Here is a 19,604-nt window from a genome sequence, read left to right on the forward strand (position 1 = left end):
CCTCACCAATTCCCTTCTGTGCCCCCATGATGAACTTATAGGCAGCCACAAGGTCGCCTCTCAACCTTCTCTTGCGGAGGCTGAAGAGGTCCAGGTGCCCCAGTCGCTCCTCATAGGGCTTGGCCTGCAAGACCTTAACCATATGAGTGGCCCTTCTCTGGACCCTCTCCAGGTTATCCGTATCCCTCTTGAAGTGCGGCGCCCAAAATTGCACGCAATATTCCAACTGCGGTCTGACCAGCGCCCGATAGAGGGGAAGTATCACCTTCTTGGTTTTGTTCGTCATGCATCTGCTGATGCACGATAAAGTGCTATTAGCTTTTCTGATGGCTTCGTCACACCACCGACTCATGTTCATCTTGGAGTCCACTAGGACTCCAAGATCCCTTTCCGCTTCCGTGCCTCCAAGCAGGTCATTTCCTAGGCAGTAGGTATGCTGGACATTTTTCCTCCCTAGGTGCAGCATTTATGCAATTCAACAAGGAGAAATGCATTCTGTTGTTTTCCACCCATATGTCCAACCTGTCCAGGTCTGCTTGTAGTTGTTCCCTGCCCTCCGGTGTGTCCACTTCTCCCCACAGTTTTGTGTCATCCACAAACTTGGACAGAGTACACTTCACTCCCTCGTCCAAGTTGCTGATGAAGACATTGAAGAGTATTGGTCCAAGGACCGAGCCCTGCGGGACCCCACTGCCCACACCCTTCCAGGTCGATACCGACCCATTCACTACGACTCTCTGGGTACGACCCTCTAGCCAATTCGCCACCCACCGGACTGTGTAGTCATCCAAGTCACAGCCTCTTAGCTTGTTCACCAGTATGGGGTGGGATACCGTATCGAAGGCCTTCCTGAAGTCTAAGTAAACGATGTCATTATGTCAGGTGATTTTGTCACATGTGTTATGTCAGGTGATTTTGTAGTTTTGTCAGGGTTGACTGTATAGTTTTGCTAATAGGTTAGACAGTGGATTTGTATAGGATGATTTGGATAAGGATGATCCTACCTCAGGCAAAGGATTGGACTAGACGATCTCTGGAGCTCCCTACTCTGATTTTATGATGATTTGTTTCTCAATTGACTCTTCAGATCTTCAAGTGATTCCCTTTTGTATTTATAAAACGCTTTACAGGTATTGGATGTTTAGTCTGAAGTAACCATATATTTTTATCAATGGCCTTGGTCTCATCAGAATATATTGTTTGTATTTTGTGTATATATATACCAGTAATAAATAGCTTTGCTTTTTACAATGTAAAGAAGCAAATTTATTTTTGATCTGTTCTAGATTTTTGTGGTTATCAGGGTGAATTATAAGAAATGCCAATTTGATTGCAGAATAAAATACTGTTCAGTGCACTAGTGAAAAATTAGTAATTAAAAATGTATCAAAAATGCTATAAAGCTATGGGTGCTGCTGGAATGATTTCATGATATAAACATCTTTTTTATGGCTGTAACTGATCTCCAGTTTTTAGAGAATGAAGGATTCGAGGGAGCAGTAGGGATGAGATGATTAAATAGTTGGCTGTGCTTTATCATTATTATTATTATTATTATGAGAAAAACAGTTGTTTCAGCTGGCTGTCTTCTCCCAGGGAGAGAACATTTAATAATAATAAAAGACTAATTCTGTGGTGTGCTTTAATGCTCATTTTGCTGTAAAGGGTAGATACTTCCTTTTGCAGTTGAGTAAGCACTGCAGTTTCAAGGAATGTAGCAGACCAAGGTGCATCTCTCTGGGTCAGGTTTTGAGTCTCTTGCTGTGAGTAAATCTGTGCACCTTGGTCTTTAGTAAGATAACATGAGGAAAGATTCAGCAGATGACCTGAAGTCTGTAGAATGATGTTTATAGATTAGTGCTAGCACGAGCATGTAAGTAACCAGGAGGTTCGGAAAACATTATTGGCTGGGCATGCCATACTTTCTAACCTCTATATTAGGCAGTACAAGTATTGTTTCATACTTGAGTTCTTGCTTATCGCTGAGAAATAAATGCTGTATTTACCTCGATCCAAGATGATTCTGAATTTAAGATGACTCCCTAATAATTAGATTCTGTCAATGAAAAGTGAATACATTTGTTATAATTTTCCATGTGTGGAATCTAATTATTGGAGGGTTGCCTTAAATTTGATCCCTCTTTCTCCACCTTTCACCCCCCCCCCCAACTGCTGCAGTGGGAAAAGCGGTACTGGGGGAAGGGGGGGGGGGAAGTGGCAGGAGCACATGGTGGGGGAGTCAACTGGCCTAATCCCTGCCCTTGTCCACCCACATCTTGCTTCCTGCTGCTGGTGCCCTGTTGCAGCACCTGCTCTACCCCCCACCACCTGCACCTCCCTGTTGCAGCAGCAATAGCTGTGGCCAGGCGCTGGAGTGGTGCAGAAGCCACAGCTGCTGCTGTCACTGCTGCGTAGCCAGGCTGTGGCTGGAGCAGCTGTGTGCTCTGTGCCCTGGACTGGAGCAGGACCAGAGCCATGCGAGAGCCAGAGGGTAAGTGAAGGAGGGGTGGGGTGGGGGAAGGGATGGGCAGCGGCTCCAACTATATTCTCAACCCTGAACCTGAGTCTGGGCAGGAGTCAGCTGCAGCAGCTGCTGGTCTCCCGCCACCACCTCCACCACCTTGTACTCCAGTCCAAGATGAGAAGCTCCCCCTGCCCCACTATGGTAGTAGCACTTTCTTCCAGAATCTCTGTCAGCTCCTGGAATGTTGGTTGCCTGCTTAACAGTAATAACATTAAGGAAACATAGTCAAACTAAGCTGGAAAATACAAGTGGTAATTTCACTCACTTTGTCAGGTGTTTTCAGTCATATTCAATGCTGATAGCAGCTGAGTATTGGCTTATACCCACCTTGTGTTTTGGAGCTATGTCATTTGGCTTTGGCCATACTTGGCAGGGGAAAAAATTAGGTCTTAATAAATAAATATGAGTCCAGCTAAGTTTGTTTCTAAGGGAGTAGTCCTGGTCAGTGCATCTGGTGGAATATGAACATGATTTGACTCCATCACCTTGCTGAACAAGTATGGGGTGAGCAAAACAGGCTGCATTTGATTCAGATTCAGCCCGAAAGAGAGACAGTGATTCCATTTGTTGATTCGGATCACTGTCCTGATTCGATTTGGCCGAATCCGAATCTGAAAATTCGATGCTGGTTCAGAGAATCACTGATTTGGCCATAGACACGATTTTAAATGCTTTTTCTACATACCTCAAGGTACCAGGTGCAGCTAGTGAACCCTGCAATGGTAGAGTGGTTGGAGTGTCCCACAGCAGCATGGGGGTGGGCCCCCTCCACATGCTCAGCGGTAAACCCAGAAGTGGACTGGAAGTACTTCTGGTCTGCTGCAGAGTGCGCCAGGGGGCATCTCCATACCCACCTGGCTTGGCAATCAGCCGTGGAGGGACCCCGGGTGTCCCCCACAGACCCAGGAGGCACTGGTCACCGAGCCAGGGGGGGACGGGATGGGCCCCCCAGTGTGCTCCCTGGCAGACCCAGAAGTGGACCGGAAATGCTTCTGGTCCACTTCTGGATCTGCTGCCAAGCGCGCTGAGGACCCCTCTGTGCTCCCGTGGAATGCTGCATCCACCCCGCTATCTCAGTATTCACAAGCTGCCTAGTACCTTGAGGTATGTAGAAAAAACATCTAAAGCTGTGTCTGTCTGAATCGTCGAATCTCTCCGAATCGTTTTGGAGGGTTCCGATTCGATTCGGAGAGATTAAAGGGTCTCCTGATTCAATTCAGATTCAGAGATTCGGCAACCAAATCGGGCCGAATCTCTGCCGAATCGAATCAGCGACTGAAGCTTCGCACAGCCCTTGTGTGAAACTGCCTTTGTTGGGACAAAGTTCACACACAGCTCCTATACCTGTTTGACACCCAGTAAATGTGTTTCTACATTGATTCTTTTAATAAATGGAGTAAGCCTGATTTCTTGGAGTCAGGGAGGTCTCATGACTTAAATTAGGTGAATCAGTTCAGGATGCAGGATCCTTGGAGTTCTTTCATACATAAACATTTGACAAAAAAATGGTAGAGGCAAATTAGGTGCATCTGTTACACCAACACTGTGAACGTTGATGTAATCTTTTTGATAAGAAAACTTATTTTACAAATTCGCCTGAAGGAAAAAATGCTAACATTTTCTGTGTATTCAATGATGAAAACCCAAACAAAAGCTTGGGAAAGGTCAAGGTCTCTTGGTTCTGAAATTTCAGTTCATTAGGTTAGGTTATAGTAGTTCATTACATAATGTTTTGGCAAAATGTTACTTTGTTTTTCACTGTCTTTTTAAACCTTAACAAACTTTCATGCTGTCTCTTTCTGGTTTGGAAAAGATTGAGCCTAAAATTTTAATTGGGTATGAGCTATGAAAAAGAACAACATATTGTTACTAAATGTATTTAACATAAATTTAAATTCTTTTAAAGATATATTGTCATCTGCTTGAATTACACTGTGCTTTTTTCAACAGTATGGAACTAATTTATTTTATAGCATTTAAAGCTGCAGTATATAGTTGTTGTTTAACAGGATGTAGAGACACTTGTTTTTTCCAGGTTCTGTTTCCCCTCTCTGTCTTTCTGCATATTGACCGTCAGTTAAAACAATACTCAGCAGAGAGGTCACCAAATGTTCTTTCCTGGCTAACAGGAGATGGTTGGAGTAATCTGACTCGTATTGCCACCTCTGCATATAATGGAGCTAAGCCAAAGAAATTTTTGCAGCATACAGAATCATAGGTTCAGGCCTTCAAATCTTTTGGCCTCACTAGGTGGCAGCATAATATAATGGAGATCGAGTCATTGTAGATAACCTTCCCTGACTTGTAGAAAGAGCCACTATTTCACAATTAAATTATAGATTGCTGTTGATTTAACCTCTTATTTTCTCTACAGGAAAACTTGTGTATGAAAGAATTTTATCCATGTGTGTGGATAGTCGTGTCTCTTTACCAGGTAATCTTTTTTCCTTTCCTGGGATTGTGCACAATTAAACAAGCCCTGCCTATCCTAAAACAAATTCAGCTTTGCTAGCATGTTTTAGCTGGGGGAAAGTATTACAAGTATACAGCTTAGTACACAACTTGGTTCCCATGCAGAGAACTTTTGTTTGTAGGTGAAAACTGATCTGGTTAATATTCTCTGAAAAGAAATTGTTATGCTCCTGCATGCTCAATTTGGATCTAGTTTTTGTTTAATTTTTAACAGAAGAAAATGTTTCTAATGGGTTGTTTTCACACTTCACTAGTTTTATTTAAGGTGATATCTCTTCAGTAAATTGCTTTGCATAAAACTTACTTTATAATAAAATGCACTAATTTTCATTTTAATTATGCCAGACGTTATCAGGGAATGTGTAAGGAAAAGCTGATTCTGGACAGGAGGAGGCAGCAGATGGCTGTTGAGAAAATCTTACCAAGGGATAAAAATTACCACTAACTCTTCTCTTTAAAACAAAGAAAAAAATGTCCTCTTTGTTCCCATCGTTTTGTGTTGCCTCTTAGTGTTTGAATGTTCCTGTGACATGGTTTTACCTGTCTTCACAAACAAAAATGTTCATGTTCTGATGCTGGGTTGCCATAACCATTTAAAATTATTTTTTATAAGTGAGGTGTAAATGTAGTTTTCTATAATTTTATTGTTAAATAAAGTATATAAGTACATGCTTTAGAATATACCCTAGGGGAGCAGGTCATTTCTCACAATTTAGTCTTACAAGCTTTAATATCTGCTCAAACATTTTTTTTTCTTTTCCTGTGTTCTTGTCCCCTCTCTGAGTGAAGAAGACAAAATATCTTGGAAGGTATTACCAGTGGTATATAGAATTAAGTTTTTTCTTAACTTATACAGGCTCAATATTTCTTATGCAGAACCCTTCCTAAAATAGCTATGTGAAAAGAGAACAGACTCATTGGTATTCGTACTCATTCTTTCTGTTCCAATAAGCTTTAGTATCGGATTCCTCTGCCTGCAGGAAACCAAACCATAGTGTAGGATTCACACTTTGAAGGATACCTGAATTCTGTTCATCTGAGAGAGAGAGAGCATGCAATTGTGTTGAAATGGTGCTGTGGATTTAACGTGATCAGCACTTGTTAATAAAATCAATATGTTACAGATAAGAATCTTTCAAAAAGCTGATATTATTTGAGTAATAATCCTTGCCTAGCGCTGTGTTATGTAAAGACATTGAGGGCTGGACATTATCAAATGTGTGGGAATTGCACTGATTCCCCAAAATTTCAACATAGACTAAGTGATCTGAGTAAGAACAACAAGCAGCAGATTAATAAACAGAATGGAGAGAAGCTTTACTTCCAGTCAGTTTTATTAAAATGCTTCCATTTGTATATATATATATATATCCTGGTTTCCCAATGGAAAGATATGTAGCTTCTGGAAAGAAATTTACTTTCCTCATTGCTTTTTCCAAAAATGGCAAGTCCAGAATGTGAATTGTGGAAAAAAAAAGCAAATGTCTGCTTTTTCTTGCTTTTTTTTTTTTTTTTTTTTGTGAATTGTGGAAAGAAAAAGCAAAAGTCTGCTATTACTTGCTTTTTTTTTTTTTTTTTTTTTTGGTTAATGTGTATGTTGGCCCATTGTAAAGTGAAATAGCTTTCCCATGCTGTGCAAATAGAGAATAACCCCTTGTAATACTTATAGCACTGTGAATGTTTGAATCTATCAACATGAAAGATAGAGACAGACTGAAGAAATGAAGTCTTCCCTCTCCTGTCCCCCAAAAGACTGTGACCAGGCCTATTACCAGATTTTAGGATGCCACTTGTTTGCTAAGCATAAGAGTAAAAACGTAACTGAGTATTATGCAAATGAATTTTCTGATCTTTTTAAAGTTTAAATTGCTTTTAAGCTTGCTTTGAATTAATAGAAGAAGAAACAGACTCAGTCGTCACAGATGGTTGTAATTTTACAAATCTCTTGGGAACCAGTGGGAGTTTTGCACAGAGAGGCCATCTAGTTTAGAAACCTGTGTCTGCTGAAGTCTTAGTCCAGTGTAGAAAATCAGTCCCCTTCCTCTTTCACTGCCTTTTTGAGCAAGTTTTATTTTGTGAAGGAAGAGCCAGGCCAGAGAGATCCCAAATGAGGCTATCACTACTATCTGAAATCAAGACTTGTGGCTTTTTTATATTGTATTAACAAGAATATAAATGTTCAGAAAAAAATGATGGGTTTGGAATCATTCTATAATTGGGTAGAGCTTCCCATGAAAGTGACTTTCATTAAAGCTTTTGGTCACTGTTAAACCTGAGAGTTATGGTAAAGTTGCATATTCAGAGTCTTCAAAATGCAGGTGTTTCCTTGTGAGAATCCTAAATTAGATGTTTAACCTGCCTTTCCTTGATATGTGGAATATTCCACTAGGTAGTAGGCAATGCAGAAGTCACTTTTGGTCAATTACAATTAAACCCTTTGAAAATCACTGAGCCAATGGTGTAAAAACACTAGGCACTCAAGATTTGGGGCAGTTTTTAAAAGCTAAATCATAGGAAATCAAACAAGGGAGTCTTTCTTTCTGTTCCTCCACTTGTATCAGAAAGCTTGCTTATTTACTTTAATGTAATTGATAAATGTGCTTGGAGACCTGGGTCCTTAGGTGTTTGCTTTGCTTGTTGATTCAGAGCTTTGATCCTAGTTTTTTGTTTCTGATGATGTTGGCTGATGGAAGATAAATAGGTTTGTTGGCAAATTATTTTTATACATGTTAATTGAGCCAGGCAACACTTTTAGCATGCCAAAATAAAAACTGAGTGTAGACATTCTAGATGAGCTGAATTTTAGAGAGCTGAGCCCGTGCTGCAAGCAAGGATGCAGAAGTGGTCACTAGCCTAACCCAAGTTCTACCCTATGCAATACTTATCAGGACCCTGAGTATGACCTTGGCTTACTGTCCTACCCCACCTATGGGGTCTGCAGTACATTGTGCAGGAATTCCTCAGTTCTCAGAGAAGAGGCAGAGAGAGAGTTTCTCCCTATATTCTTGTTTGATATAGTGCATGGGGATTTTCCATCATCTAATTCTGGAGGAACCATATGGGATGGAAGCCTCTCAATATTTGGAGTCAAGAAGGAATTTTAACTCAAGGTCAGACTGGTCTGGACTGTGGGGGGTTTTGCCTACCTCTGTAGCAGTGGGCATGGCCCTCTACCCAGGACCTTTTGAGCATATAGTGATAATATTTATAGAAGCAGGACATTGACTGCTGTGGTTCTTCTTCTTTACCCCTGTGGTAGGTTAGGGTGTTAGGTCTGTGTTATGTCAGGGTTGAGAGCAGTCTTACATAGAGGTCAGATTATGGTTTGTACAGGATGGTTTGGATAGGGATGATCCTGCCTCAGGCAGGTGGTTGGACTAGACCTCTAGAGGTCCTTTCCAGCCCTACTTCTCTATGACTCTGACTCAGCCAAGCAGTTGTCCACATTGCTGCAAGGGAGATCTAAGAATCAAAATAATACATTGTCCAGCTTGTTATGGTATCTTTTCTTTCTTTTTTGAAAGCAAATATTTAGAAGTGACTTCTAATTCCAGATTTTTTAAATGTAGCTAGTTTAACGTACTTCAGAATTTAAGGTAACATGATTTGTTCTTGATTAATTTTCTTTTCCCAGATAATTTCACTCCAGAAAGTGTTAATGATACTGCCAAAGAAACTTGCTTAAATTGGTTCTTCAAGATCGCTTCCATCAGAGAGCTCATTCCCAGATTGTATCCTTTTCAAATGAGTCTCACTATCCAAGTGTTATATTATTATTCCTGAAGTTTAAAAAGAATTAGTAATATGAGAATGTGATGAAGTTTACCAAAAACTACATGATAAGTATTAATAACTTCAAAATATCTTTTGCTATATCACTATTGTATCTAATGTCTCCTTGTTCCCAATATACCTATTCTCACAATATCCCTGTGAGGTAGGGAAGTACTACTACTATATCCCCCTTTTTTTTTTACAGGTGGATAGTGCAGGCACAGAGAAGTAGAAGGCTAGATTTTTAGGATTTAGGTGTTGTGATACCTTGGGCACCTTGACAATGGACTGGATTATGAGGGTATGGTGGTAGAATGGTTAAGCATCTCTGTGAATCTAGAAGCATGATGTTAATCCTCTTGTCGTGACTCATGCCAAAGATCATCCCCATTTGATCGAACTATAAGTAGGTACCCAGTCATTTTGAGGTGGAGTCAAAGGTTGACCAGTTGGGAAGCTAGCCATGTCACTCGCTTGGCTGTGTGGCTTAACTGTGCTAGCTTGATGAGCCATCTGGGTGGAGGCAGACTTTGAACTTAACTCTGACCTACCAGATTTTGCAGTCCTGAGGGGGAAGTGCCTAAACTCCTTGTAGCTAGATGCCATGGAATGGGCTTCACAAGAGGCAGCACATATAGTAGAAAGCTGCCTCAGCAAGTAGTGGTACTTAATACCACTACCATACATTAATTCCCTTAATGGTGCTTAAGGGAAAGGATGTGTTTAAGTCCCTCCCCTTTCTGGGAACATTAAGAGCATTACTTGTAGCAGCAGAGAGCTACCTGCTTCAAACTGGGGTTGACGTCCCAAACCCTTTTTTACACTTAGGCAACTAAGTGTTCCTTTAAAGGGGCAATGATTGTTTAAGTTAAGTTTACATACCAGAAACTGAGCAAATTGGAAAACAGAATGGAAAAGCTGTAAAAGCCACAAAGCAAGTAGTAAAATCTTAAAGGAGCCATAACACTTGATGGCCAAATTATTTTCAACCAGTGAATATTTAGTATTTATCTTATTTTTGAGGGCATTTTGGAATAATTTCCCCTTAACTGTGCATTCAGCTATGTGGAAGCAGCAATACTGAAATGCAACAAGTTTCTATCAAAAACGTAAGGGTAACATGCAGTTACTAAATACAGAATGCAAATATGTTTGGCAGTATTGATGAGTTGGAGGTATTGGTATGAATCCCAGGAAATAACTTCAAGGCAGAATGCTGCCATAGCTGGTGTCATACTGACTCATTTACTACAGAGCGTTGCCTAATTGAAGTATTAAGCATTGGCAGTGCATTGTGGGGGGGCGGGGAGGAAGAGGGGACACATGCTCCGAGATTTCTGCGCTGACAGCAGGGCATGGAGCTGCAGCCTGGCCAGAGCCAGGGCCCAGCAGCAGTGGGAATGGCAGTGGCATTATGAATTTTGCACCAGTGATGGGATTTGGGGCTGCTGCTGGGCCAGACTCAGTGCCTGGGGCAGCAGGGGTAGCAGTGGTGGTGCAGAGTTGTGCTCCCACACTGTGGCAGCAGCGTGGAGTTGTGCCCCTTGCTGTCGGCACTTACATGTCGCCTGCTGTATTAAGCAATGTGGGGGAAGGACAATTGAACTGAAAGGAAGGCAAAAGTGACAGGAGTACAGGAAGGAGAGAACAACAAAGATGAGATTTAAAGTAAGATGAGGGAGCAAGATGGGAACAATGATCCAGGAAAGCAGCTACTAAAAATCTGGGAAGAAGAGACAAACAGTGCTGAATTCAATGGACAGTGTTCCTTAAAAAAGAAATAAAAAAAAATCAAATGCTTTTGTGTCTAGGAGCCCTTGAATGCCATGACCCAGGATTGTGTAACCCCTAGCCCATGAGCCAGATCTGGTCCCTGGAGCCATGGGGTACCTCCTGGGTTGGGAAATTTGTGGGCGGGGAGCAGGGCAATGAGTATTGCCACCTTTCCCCGACTGCCAAATTCCGAAGCCCTACATAGCTGGATTGGGGCTGGGCCATGCCCCCAACTTCCCTCCCTCCTGTGCCACCAGATTGGAGCAGGACCTGCCTTCTCTTGTGCCCACCTTCCCCCCTCCCTCGCCCCAACACAGCTGGATTGGGCCCCTGCTGTGCTTGCTCTGTGTGCTAGATCAGGGCTCAATGTAGGATGTGCTGTGGGACTGTAATACAAGGAGACCATTGACTTCTATCCCGGGGAAGATCTTAGAAAAGTTTATTAAAGAGGCCATCCTTAATGGACTGGCCGACGTCAACATCTTAAGGGATAGCCAGCACGGGTGTGTTGCGGGTAGGTCTTGCTTGACCAATCTCATTTCCTTCTATGACCAGGTGACCTATCACCTGGACAAGGGAGAAGAGATTGATGTCATATATCTTGACTTAAAAAAAGCCTTCGATCTGGTGTCCCATGATCGCCTCTTGGAGAAACTGGCCAATTGTCGCCTTGGGTCCTCCACGATCCACTGGCTGGAAAATTGGCACCAGGGTTGGACCCAGAGGGTAGTAATTGATGGAAATCACTCATCGTGGTGTCCTGTGACCAGTGGGGTCCCCCAAGGTTCTGTCCTTGGACCCATACTGTTCAACATCTTCATTAATGATGTGGACACTGGAGTCGGAAGCGGACTGGCCAAGTTCGCTGATTACACCAAACTTTGGGGCAAAGAATCCACACCAGAAGACAGGCGGGTGATCCAGGCTGACCTGGACAGGCTCAGCAAGTGGGCGGACGAGAATCTGATGGTGTTCAACGCCGATAAATGCAAGGTTCTCCACCTTGGGGAAAAAAAACCCGCAGCATCCTTATAGGCTCGGCAGTGCTATGTTGGCTAGCACTATGGAAGAAAGAGACTTGGGGGTCATCATTGACCACCAGATGAACATGAGCCTGCAATGAATGATCTGGGGGTTTAATGAATGAAATGATTATGCAGAGGGAATAGCATCAGTTATAAAAGAGACTACCCAAGGGGAGAAAAGGCTACTGAGATAAGTGCTGGTATGAGACAGATTGCATAAAGCATTCTCTTCATGTATTTGAGAAGGAAAGCTTGTACCAAGAGCATCAATGTGCAGGAGGAGACAATGGGACTAGGGGCAGTTGCCCCAGGTTAAAATCGTGCTGTGAAAATGAGGTTGAATGGTCACAAACTACTTCAAGATCGTTTCAGGCTGGACATAAGGAAGAATTTCTTTACTGTCCGAGCCCCCAAGGTCTGGAACAGCCTGCCACCGGAGGTGGTTCAAGCGCCTTCATTGAACACCTTCAAGATGAAACTGGATGCTTATCTTGCTGGGATCCTATGACCCGAGCTGACTTCCTGCCCTTTGGGCAGGGGGCTGGACTCGATGATCTTCCGAGGTCCCTTCCAGCCCTAATGTCTATGAAAATTCAGAGGCTTCACACCTCTTCTATGCAACAATTTTGGTGTCACTTTTTCCTCAACCACAGAATGGGGTTTGGGAGTGAAGTGGGGTGAGTGGATCTGTGACTAGGAGACTCCCTAGTGGCTGCTGCTCCTCTTGGGGAAGGAAGCTATGTCAGCCTCTAGGGCTGCTACTTTCTTGGGACTGCATTGCAAGCACACTATAGCTTTGTTGCCTCTCCAGTCTAGAGGGGAGCATTCATTCTTTTTCTTAGTCCTCACACAAGTCCCCAGAGTACAACTTGGCTACTTGGCCTACTCCGGGGAAACACCATGCATCTGGGTCTAAGAAGGCAGTTTTCCTTAAGCAGTCCAAAACACAGTTTTCCTGGGGATAACTGCTCTTCTGGTGTGGTTTAGTACCCGCCGAGGTGTTGGGGCTTAAAGCCCACTTTTTGGAAATGGGAGGCTCCTCCATAGCTTGCTTCTGCAGTCATATGGCTGAGGGCAGGCGAAACTTGGGGGCCTTCGGGCTTGGGCCTGCACATAGGATGCCTGCCAAAAGACTTTGGAAGTATCTGAAGCCCCTGGCAGGGGTGGAGGATGTTTGCCGGTTGTAGGGCCACTTATGGTTCTGGACTGACTCGTGGATTTGGACTTGATTTGGCTTGGAACATGAAACATTTCTTTAAAAACAAAAAAAACGAAAAAGAACTCCTACAGGTATGTGGTATAATTCCTGCCCAAGATGTGATGTGCAATACATGTTGCATTTTACTTCTAAATGAAATTTTGCCCTAATACCTTTTCCCTCAGGAGTTTTCTATAATTCATGCTCTGATGTAAATGCATAATGTAGTCTTTAAAGTTATCAGTGGGTGGTATGATACTGTGATCAGTTCTTAAATCTCAATTTTAATTTGTAAAAACAAATCTTAACAGGGGAATTTCAGAGTGTCTCCCACGGTTGACATCTATGATTAGAGGAATCGGAGATCCACTGGTTGCTGTCTGTGCAAGAGCATACCTGTGCAGGGTAGGCTACTATTTCACATTATTTGAAATGAATTAATGTTGCTGGCCAGTTGCTTACTGCTGCAGTCCAGCCTGCCAATAAAGGAAGATTTAATTAGCTGCAGTTTTTCTCTGAACTTCCTTCCTTCTGCTGGCATATTAAAAGCATGTTAATGTTTCCATTGCAATCATAATATTCTCAAACCTTCTGCATAAGTGTATATAATAATCATAGTAATTTAAAAACTAATTTTCTAAGCTTGTCCTACCACTTCTCTCTCCTGGGGAAGGGTAATAAAACTGGGGACTAGGTCTTAGAGAATACGTGTAAGTATGTGGTGCTACATGCTGCTCTCTGATTACTATGCATTGCTTTTCAAGAGATGACGTCCAAGCTTTCCTTCCCTTTCAATTCACTGTTGCCTTGCTCTTGCAGCTAGAGCATCTGCTTTTGGAAAATGGCTTTATGATCTTCTGATAAAAAGGAGTTATTTGGCATGGTGTATTTAAAATAAAATGTCTTAATTTACCACCACTTTGTATGATTATGGTTTAACAGCCTGCACTACCATTTATGACAAGCACTTCAAAATCTCACTAACACCTCTGCCAAAATAAACTTGTACAGGAAATGGACTTCTGGTGAATTTAAGGTGCATGAATGTGTTCATATGGGAAAAAATATTTGCATGCCAGGTCTTGAGAGTGGATGGTAAAAGGGTCTGTCGGTCTGAGCATGTCATATCTGGTCTCTGTTGGAGATCTTATCACATGCTATACTGTTTTTAGTCAGAATGCCTTAGTCACTTATGCTGTATTTTGCAGGATTGTCATGAAAACCTTGGTTCAATGAAACTCAGTTGAATAAACTAACAGATATTTATGAATGGATTCACCTTGTCTCTTGCAACATACTGTAGAGCTGATCTGTAGAAATAGAGCTGTTTAGACTGATCAGCTTGGATGGTCGCTTCCAGTATTTATTGGTAGGGACCTATGTAACTTGCAGGGGTTGGTTGCCCCCCACACCTGATTTTGTGGTCCAAGCATGGTGCTGGTCACTGTTTTCAGGGCAGAGTGCGGAGAGCCCCCTCCCCACAACACCCCCCCTGATTGCAAGGGACCCTGGGAGTCCTTCCCCTCCCCAGAGATTGACATATGGCTATCTGTCAATTTCTGGGGAGTGGTGGGACTTCTGGGGCCCATTGGCCAATTAGAGGTGTATGGGGAGATTTTTGCCCTGCTGCAAACATCTCCTCCTCCTGTGCTGTGCTTCAGGATGCCAGAGCTTCCCGCCTCTGTTTTCAGTGTGCCCCCTCTCCCCTGCTTGCTTGCCATTTTCCAGTTTTTTTGCAGTCTGTTTTTTTGTTTTTTTTTTTGCAGGAACTGCGCTTTTTCATGTGGGATGTACAAATTATATGATAAATAAGTCCTAGTGTGGATACAAATGATCTGTAAAGCTGCAGCAGAGATAACTATGGGTATTGTTGCTGCTAAACCAATTTGTAGAGCCAACTCTTTCTGTAGGGGGAAGTCATAGGGCAGAGTGATATTTCTCTCTTGCTTGCAAAAGAGATTCAGAAGATTCAAGAGATTCATGATTCAAAAGTTCATCTGATTCAGAAACACAGTATTGAAGGTTGGTAGGAGATGATTCATTTGGGGAGGTGGTGGATTCAGGTACCCAGCATCTTCCAGGATCAGGCCTTGGAGTGAGAAATGGTCCTGGGTTGTTAAGAAGCTGTTATTTTTAAAAAGCCCCACACCTCTAATTGCTCTGTCAGGGAGTGCTTTGCCACTTTCATTCTGCTCATCCATAAACTTTTATAATAATGATAATAATTTTTTAATTTATATATAATTATTATCCTTTTAAACCCCCCCAAAAACTAAACTTCTTTTAAAGATTCCTTTAAATATTGCAAAATCTAGCAATCAAATTAGAAAAGGCTCATCTTAGAGTTGTCTTTGCAACTTTAGTTAATTCCCATAGGTCATGTGAACATACGTTGTGGTCACCTTTTTATTATGTGAACATATGCTATTTTTCTACGACTCCTGTCTTATTCAGTGCACAGCATGGATATACAAGGTGAGAGGCAACTTTAAGTATGAATGCTCCTAATTTTTGAGTGCTTCATGTGTAAAAAAAAAAAAAAAAAAAAAAAAAAAAAAAAAAAAAAAAAAAAAAAAAAATTTTTTTAAAAAAATTTTGAACATGGCCTGCTGACCACAAACACTTCAGGACAATTTTATACTTAATGCAGTTACAGCTAACACAGGCCAGAGCCATCATGTCACTTATTAGTGAGGCAGAAATAGGCACAGACAAAACCTGTTGTTCAGGTTTCTTTATCTTGGTAATATGTGTATCACTACTGGTGAATAATTCTCTGTTTGCATGAATGTAGGACAATAGTAAGCGAGGAAGAAGATAAAATGTTTCTTTCTTTTACCATAGGTTGGGATGGAAGTGGCTCCTCATCTCAAAGAAAGTCTCAACAAAAATTTTTTTGACTTCCTTCTAACATTTAAACAAGTAAGCAAATACATTTGCATTGGCTGAGTGAAAATAATGTGTTCCTTGAGCAGTCTATGATGAAAATACTGTATTGTTCTGACTGTGAGTCTACCTTTTTTTTTTTTTCTAAAGAAACACAAAAACTGCCCTCTTCTTAAACAAGGGTTGGCTTATAGTTTGGTCCCTAGTAGTCGTGACTTCTGTACTTGCAGTATTTTTGTTCATGCAATGATGAACATTCCAAGCTAGAATTTTTTTCATTGCATTATTTTACCATTCTCTAGTTCATATAACACTAAGCTACAGTATTTAATTTTATTGTGGAATGCTGCATATACTGTGATAAATTAACTACTGTAGGTGGCATATATACAGGTTTTAATAGTGTCCACTGCAATTTTTGTGTCAAACTCAGGAAATTATGCAGAATAATTGTTGAGCTGCTGAGCATATTGTGTAATTGAGTTAACCTGATCTCATGAAGCTTTCAGTGAACCTATGATTTGAAGTGCTGTTTCCAGTTTCACAGCTCTAGTCAGACACTTTTCCTTGCCCATGGCAGCTATTTCATCTGTTACTTTTTATTTTAACAGATACATGGAGATACAGTTCAGAATCAGCTGGTAGTCCAGTGTGTGGAGATTCCATTGTATTTGACTCTCTATTCTCCAGCTATTGATTGGATTTTACAGTGTATTGCATACCGTGCTCCAGAGGTAATTGATTATTTTTTCCATGGTAATATTTGATGTTTAACTATAAAAGGAAAATATAAAGTATGCGTTTGACGGTGTGCGGTATTTTAAAGCTATAGTAGCCTAGTAGAAAAAATGAACGTAGGACTCTGCTGCATAGCACAAGAGTTAGAACTTTGTATTCAAACTTCAAATGAAAAATTCCCAGTGTATTCAATAATGTGGAATACTTAAAGTGTACAAGAGCAGGCATCTTTATAGGGCTATATGTGTGGTGCATTACAAACCTGTGTAAGACCTGTTCAGTACTCTAAACTACTCGTGTTTGAAGTAAGCATTAATACTGTTTGGTGGAAGTGCTAGAAAAGACAACTAAGTTTAATATAAAATAAGTAAGTGTAAAATCAGAACCAGCATGTGTGTGGCATGAATTACTTTTTATCATATTTAGAACTAAGAATTGAGTAGAATTCTTAGGCAAAGTGGAAGAGTGAACGTAAGATTAAACAAGAGGTTAAAATACTTGTATCACCTTGAATATGCCATGCAGCTAATGAGAACGTTAATGTTTATAATAAGAATCTTGGTTTTATGTTTTTATATCATAGTTCATATAAAATCTATTATATAAAATACAAATTGTAAAGAGAAAAGAATATAAAGGACTATGATATTTTTGTCCTGAATATTAAATTGCTGTGTATGGTTATCTATCTTTTCTCTCATGTTTGATATTTTAGTAGAAATCTTGTATAATAGATGGCTTGAGGAGAAATTAAAGAAATAGACTTCTGAAAACAGGGCCAGTGCCAGCTAGAGTCCACCTAAGATGCCCCAGACGGCAAGAGTTTTGAATTACGTATGTTGCAAAATCAGCTGCCCAAATAATCTTGAGGAAATTAAGCATTTATTATGTTTTGAGCATTGGCTATGGGAAATCTCTTGTTCTGATTTTTGGCTGGATACTTTTGAAAGAGAAGAAATTCTCATACACATGTATCAAGATGCTTGTGAAGGATGTTTTATCATTGTTACAGGATGTGGGCAGCTGGCAGAAAGGTATCTTTTGCCAAAATAATTACTTTTAAAATTATTTTAAAGATGTAAAATGGGTAGTAGACCTCTGGAAGTAAAAATATTACACACAATGGAAATCAAAATGTGCACCAGAGAAGGCAATCCAGCAGCGTCATCTGAACAGCAGTACAAATAGTTATTTTCCAAGGTGAATTGTACAAGATTTGTGAATGCCAAATAAAATATTGAATCACTTCCAAGGCAAACACAATCTACAGAACTCTGAGGAAAGTACTAATAAATGTAGAGACTGGTGTAAAGAAAGACTTGGAAGAATATTGTCCTGTCACTGACAAGTTCTGGGAAATAGAAATCAAGGGGTAATGCCTGTATGAAAAAAGTGCTTACAAGCCTAATATTCATATGAGTAGTAGCAGCAGAAAGCAGTCCTTTTTAAATACTTATTTATAGATTGTCTTGAAATAATGAAAATACTTAAAGTTGAAACTTCAGCAACTCTAGAATTTATGTTTGACCGATTTTGTGCAGAACTCACGTAGCACAACCACGCACCCTGGGATTAATCTAGAGCCTTGTGATTCTACATTGGGACCCTGTGATTCTGTTCTTTACACTACTTTATCAACTTAGCAGTGCAGATTGCACCTTTTTCTTTCTGAACTTCATCAACATAATGTTTTTAATTATCCTAAAATAGTCTGAAACAGACATTAATTTCTAAAGAGACATTACAACACTTCAGCATTAGATATAGAAATGAAGGAAGTCCAATCATGTGGAGTACTTAAATCCTCTGTGATTTGCATCTTTGCTTGCCACTAAGTTAAAAATATCTTGTTAAAATCAAACCTTACTTATACAGAAAGATTACAGTAAACCCTAACTAATTTGGCTATACATTTTTAAGCTCTCATGTACAGGAAAAATAATTTATCCAATCCACATATTAAAGATTAAATGAAAACAGTTGAATACACAGTCAGCATTGTTCCTCTTTCTTACTAGGGTCATTTGATCTTGCTATCTCGATCCTTTGAGTCCATTCAGTTTCTTCTCTCGTACTGATATGAACTAGTGAGGATAATGTAGGATTTGTGATTACTTATCATAGTTGTCAAGCTACTCTAGGCTTTAGTCACTGTGTCTGCATTCTGCAGTAAAGAGCTAGTGATTTTTCTCCTTTCTTGCCAGAGGTAATTGACCTGGTCCTTTCTCAGAAAGATAACCTTTTGCAGACATGAATAAAGTCCTGGAAACTTGACTTGTATAACATAGTGTTTTAGATTAAGGTGTCATTGTGCCTATTCACTATGTTTGTTTATGTTGCACTGCATATGATTTTTCTTTTGAGTAAATGTAGAATTTAATAAGATTTGTGGAATGTGTTGGCTAGGTCAGTGGTTGGCAACCTTATCTGGTGGCAGGTGGAATGGCCCTGCTCAGCTCTAAGGTGGGCTGGCACTAGGATTTGGCTACTACCACTTTTCTACCCCCCTGCTTTTTCCTGTTGCTTGGCTCTGGCCTGTCATGGGAAAGCTTACTGACACCTGGCTGCAGAGCTGTGTGGTGTGGTGCAGGCAAAGCTCCATTTAGGGGTGGGATCCAGTGGTTCTGCAGACCATATGTTGCCAATCCCTGGGTTAGGAAATTAAATTCTGTTCCAGTGAATTTTGATGGGGCTTCTAAAAGCTGCTAAAAATGTTTTGGGGTGGTCCAGACTTTTTTCCCTGCTCTTTAACTTTTAACAAAATAACTTCTATAGGGACTGCTTACTGAGATGATGGAAAGATGCAAGAAACTGGGGAATAAGTAAGTATCATGTAATCTTGAGACAAATTAGAAATCAAATCTCTGTTATCCTTGAATTCCAGTTATTTGATATAAGATCTTTTCACGTGAAAAATTAAATAATATCAGCTAACAAAACTAAGGCATAACATCTGTGCTTATAAAAGTTCCGTTCCCGCCTCCCCAGTGGGGAAGTCCAATGTATCCATTGGTTTGGCTGAGGAGCAAATGTTAAATTCATTAACTGAACTGTCATATGAACTAGAGTTTAGCTAGGATTAGAACTTGTGGTATTCTGGATTCCCAGTCATTTCCTCTGGCTGCTATTCATATTTCAATTTTTTTTCTGCTGCCATCTTACTCTCTGTGACTGGCTACTACATGTGTATTTGAAAGGAAATTGCAAAGCATAT

General features: G+C 40.7%; 1 protein-coding gene across 3 annotated transcripts in view; it reads left to right on the plus strand.

The window, feature by feature from the left end:
* VPS35L (VPS35 endosomal protein sorting factor like) overlaps window positions 1-19,604 on the plus strand; it is a 106,451-nt gene that overhangs the window by 32,049 nt on the left and 54,798 nt on the right. For all 3 annotated transcript variants that reach the window (XM_006026091.3, XM_025207027.1, XM_025207028.1), the window contains 7 exons: window positions 4,899-4,958; window positions 8,631-8,727; window positions 9,832-9,879; window positions 13,078-13,171; window positions 15,611-15,688; window positions 16,264-16,386; window positions 19,166-19,212. In XM_006026091.3, the coding sequence (XP_006026153.1) occupies window positions 4,899-4,958; window positions 8,631-8,727; window positions 9,832-9,879; window positions 13,078-13,171; window positions 15,611-15,688; window positions 16,264-16,386; window positions 19,166-19,212 (547 nt within the window). The remainder of the gene's footprint in view (window positions 1-4,898; window positions 4,959-8,630; window positions 8,728-9,831; window positions 9,880-13,077; window positions 13,172-15,610; window positions 15,689-16,263; window positions 16,387-19,165; window positions 19,213-19,604) is intronic.

The sequence above is a fragment of the Alligator sinensis genome, unplaced genomic scaffold (genome assembly GCF_000455745.1).
Source record: "Alligator sinensis unplaced genomic scaffold, ASM45574v1 scaffold330_1, whole genome shotgun sequence".
NCBI lineage: Eukaryota > Metazoa > Chordata > Crocodylia > Alligatoridae > Alligator > Alligator sinensis.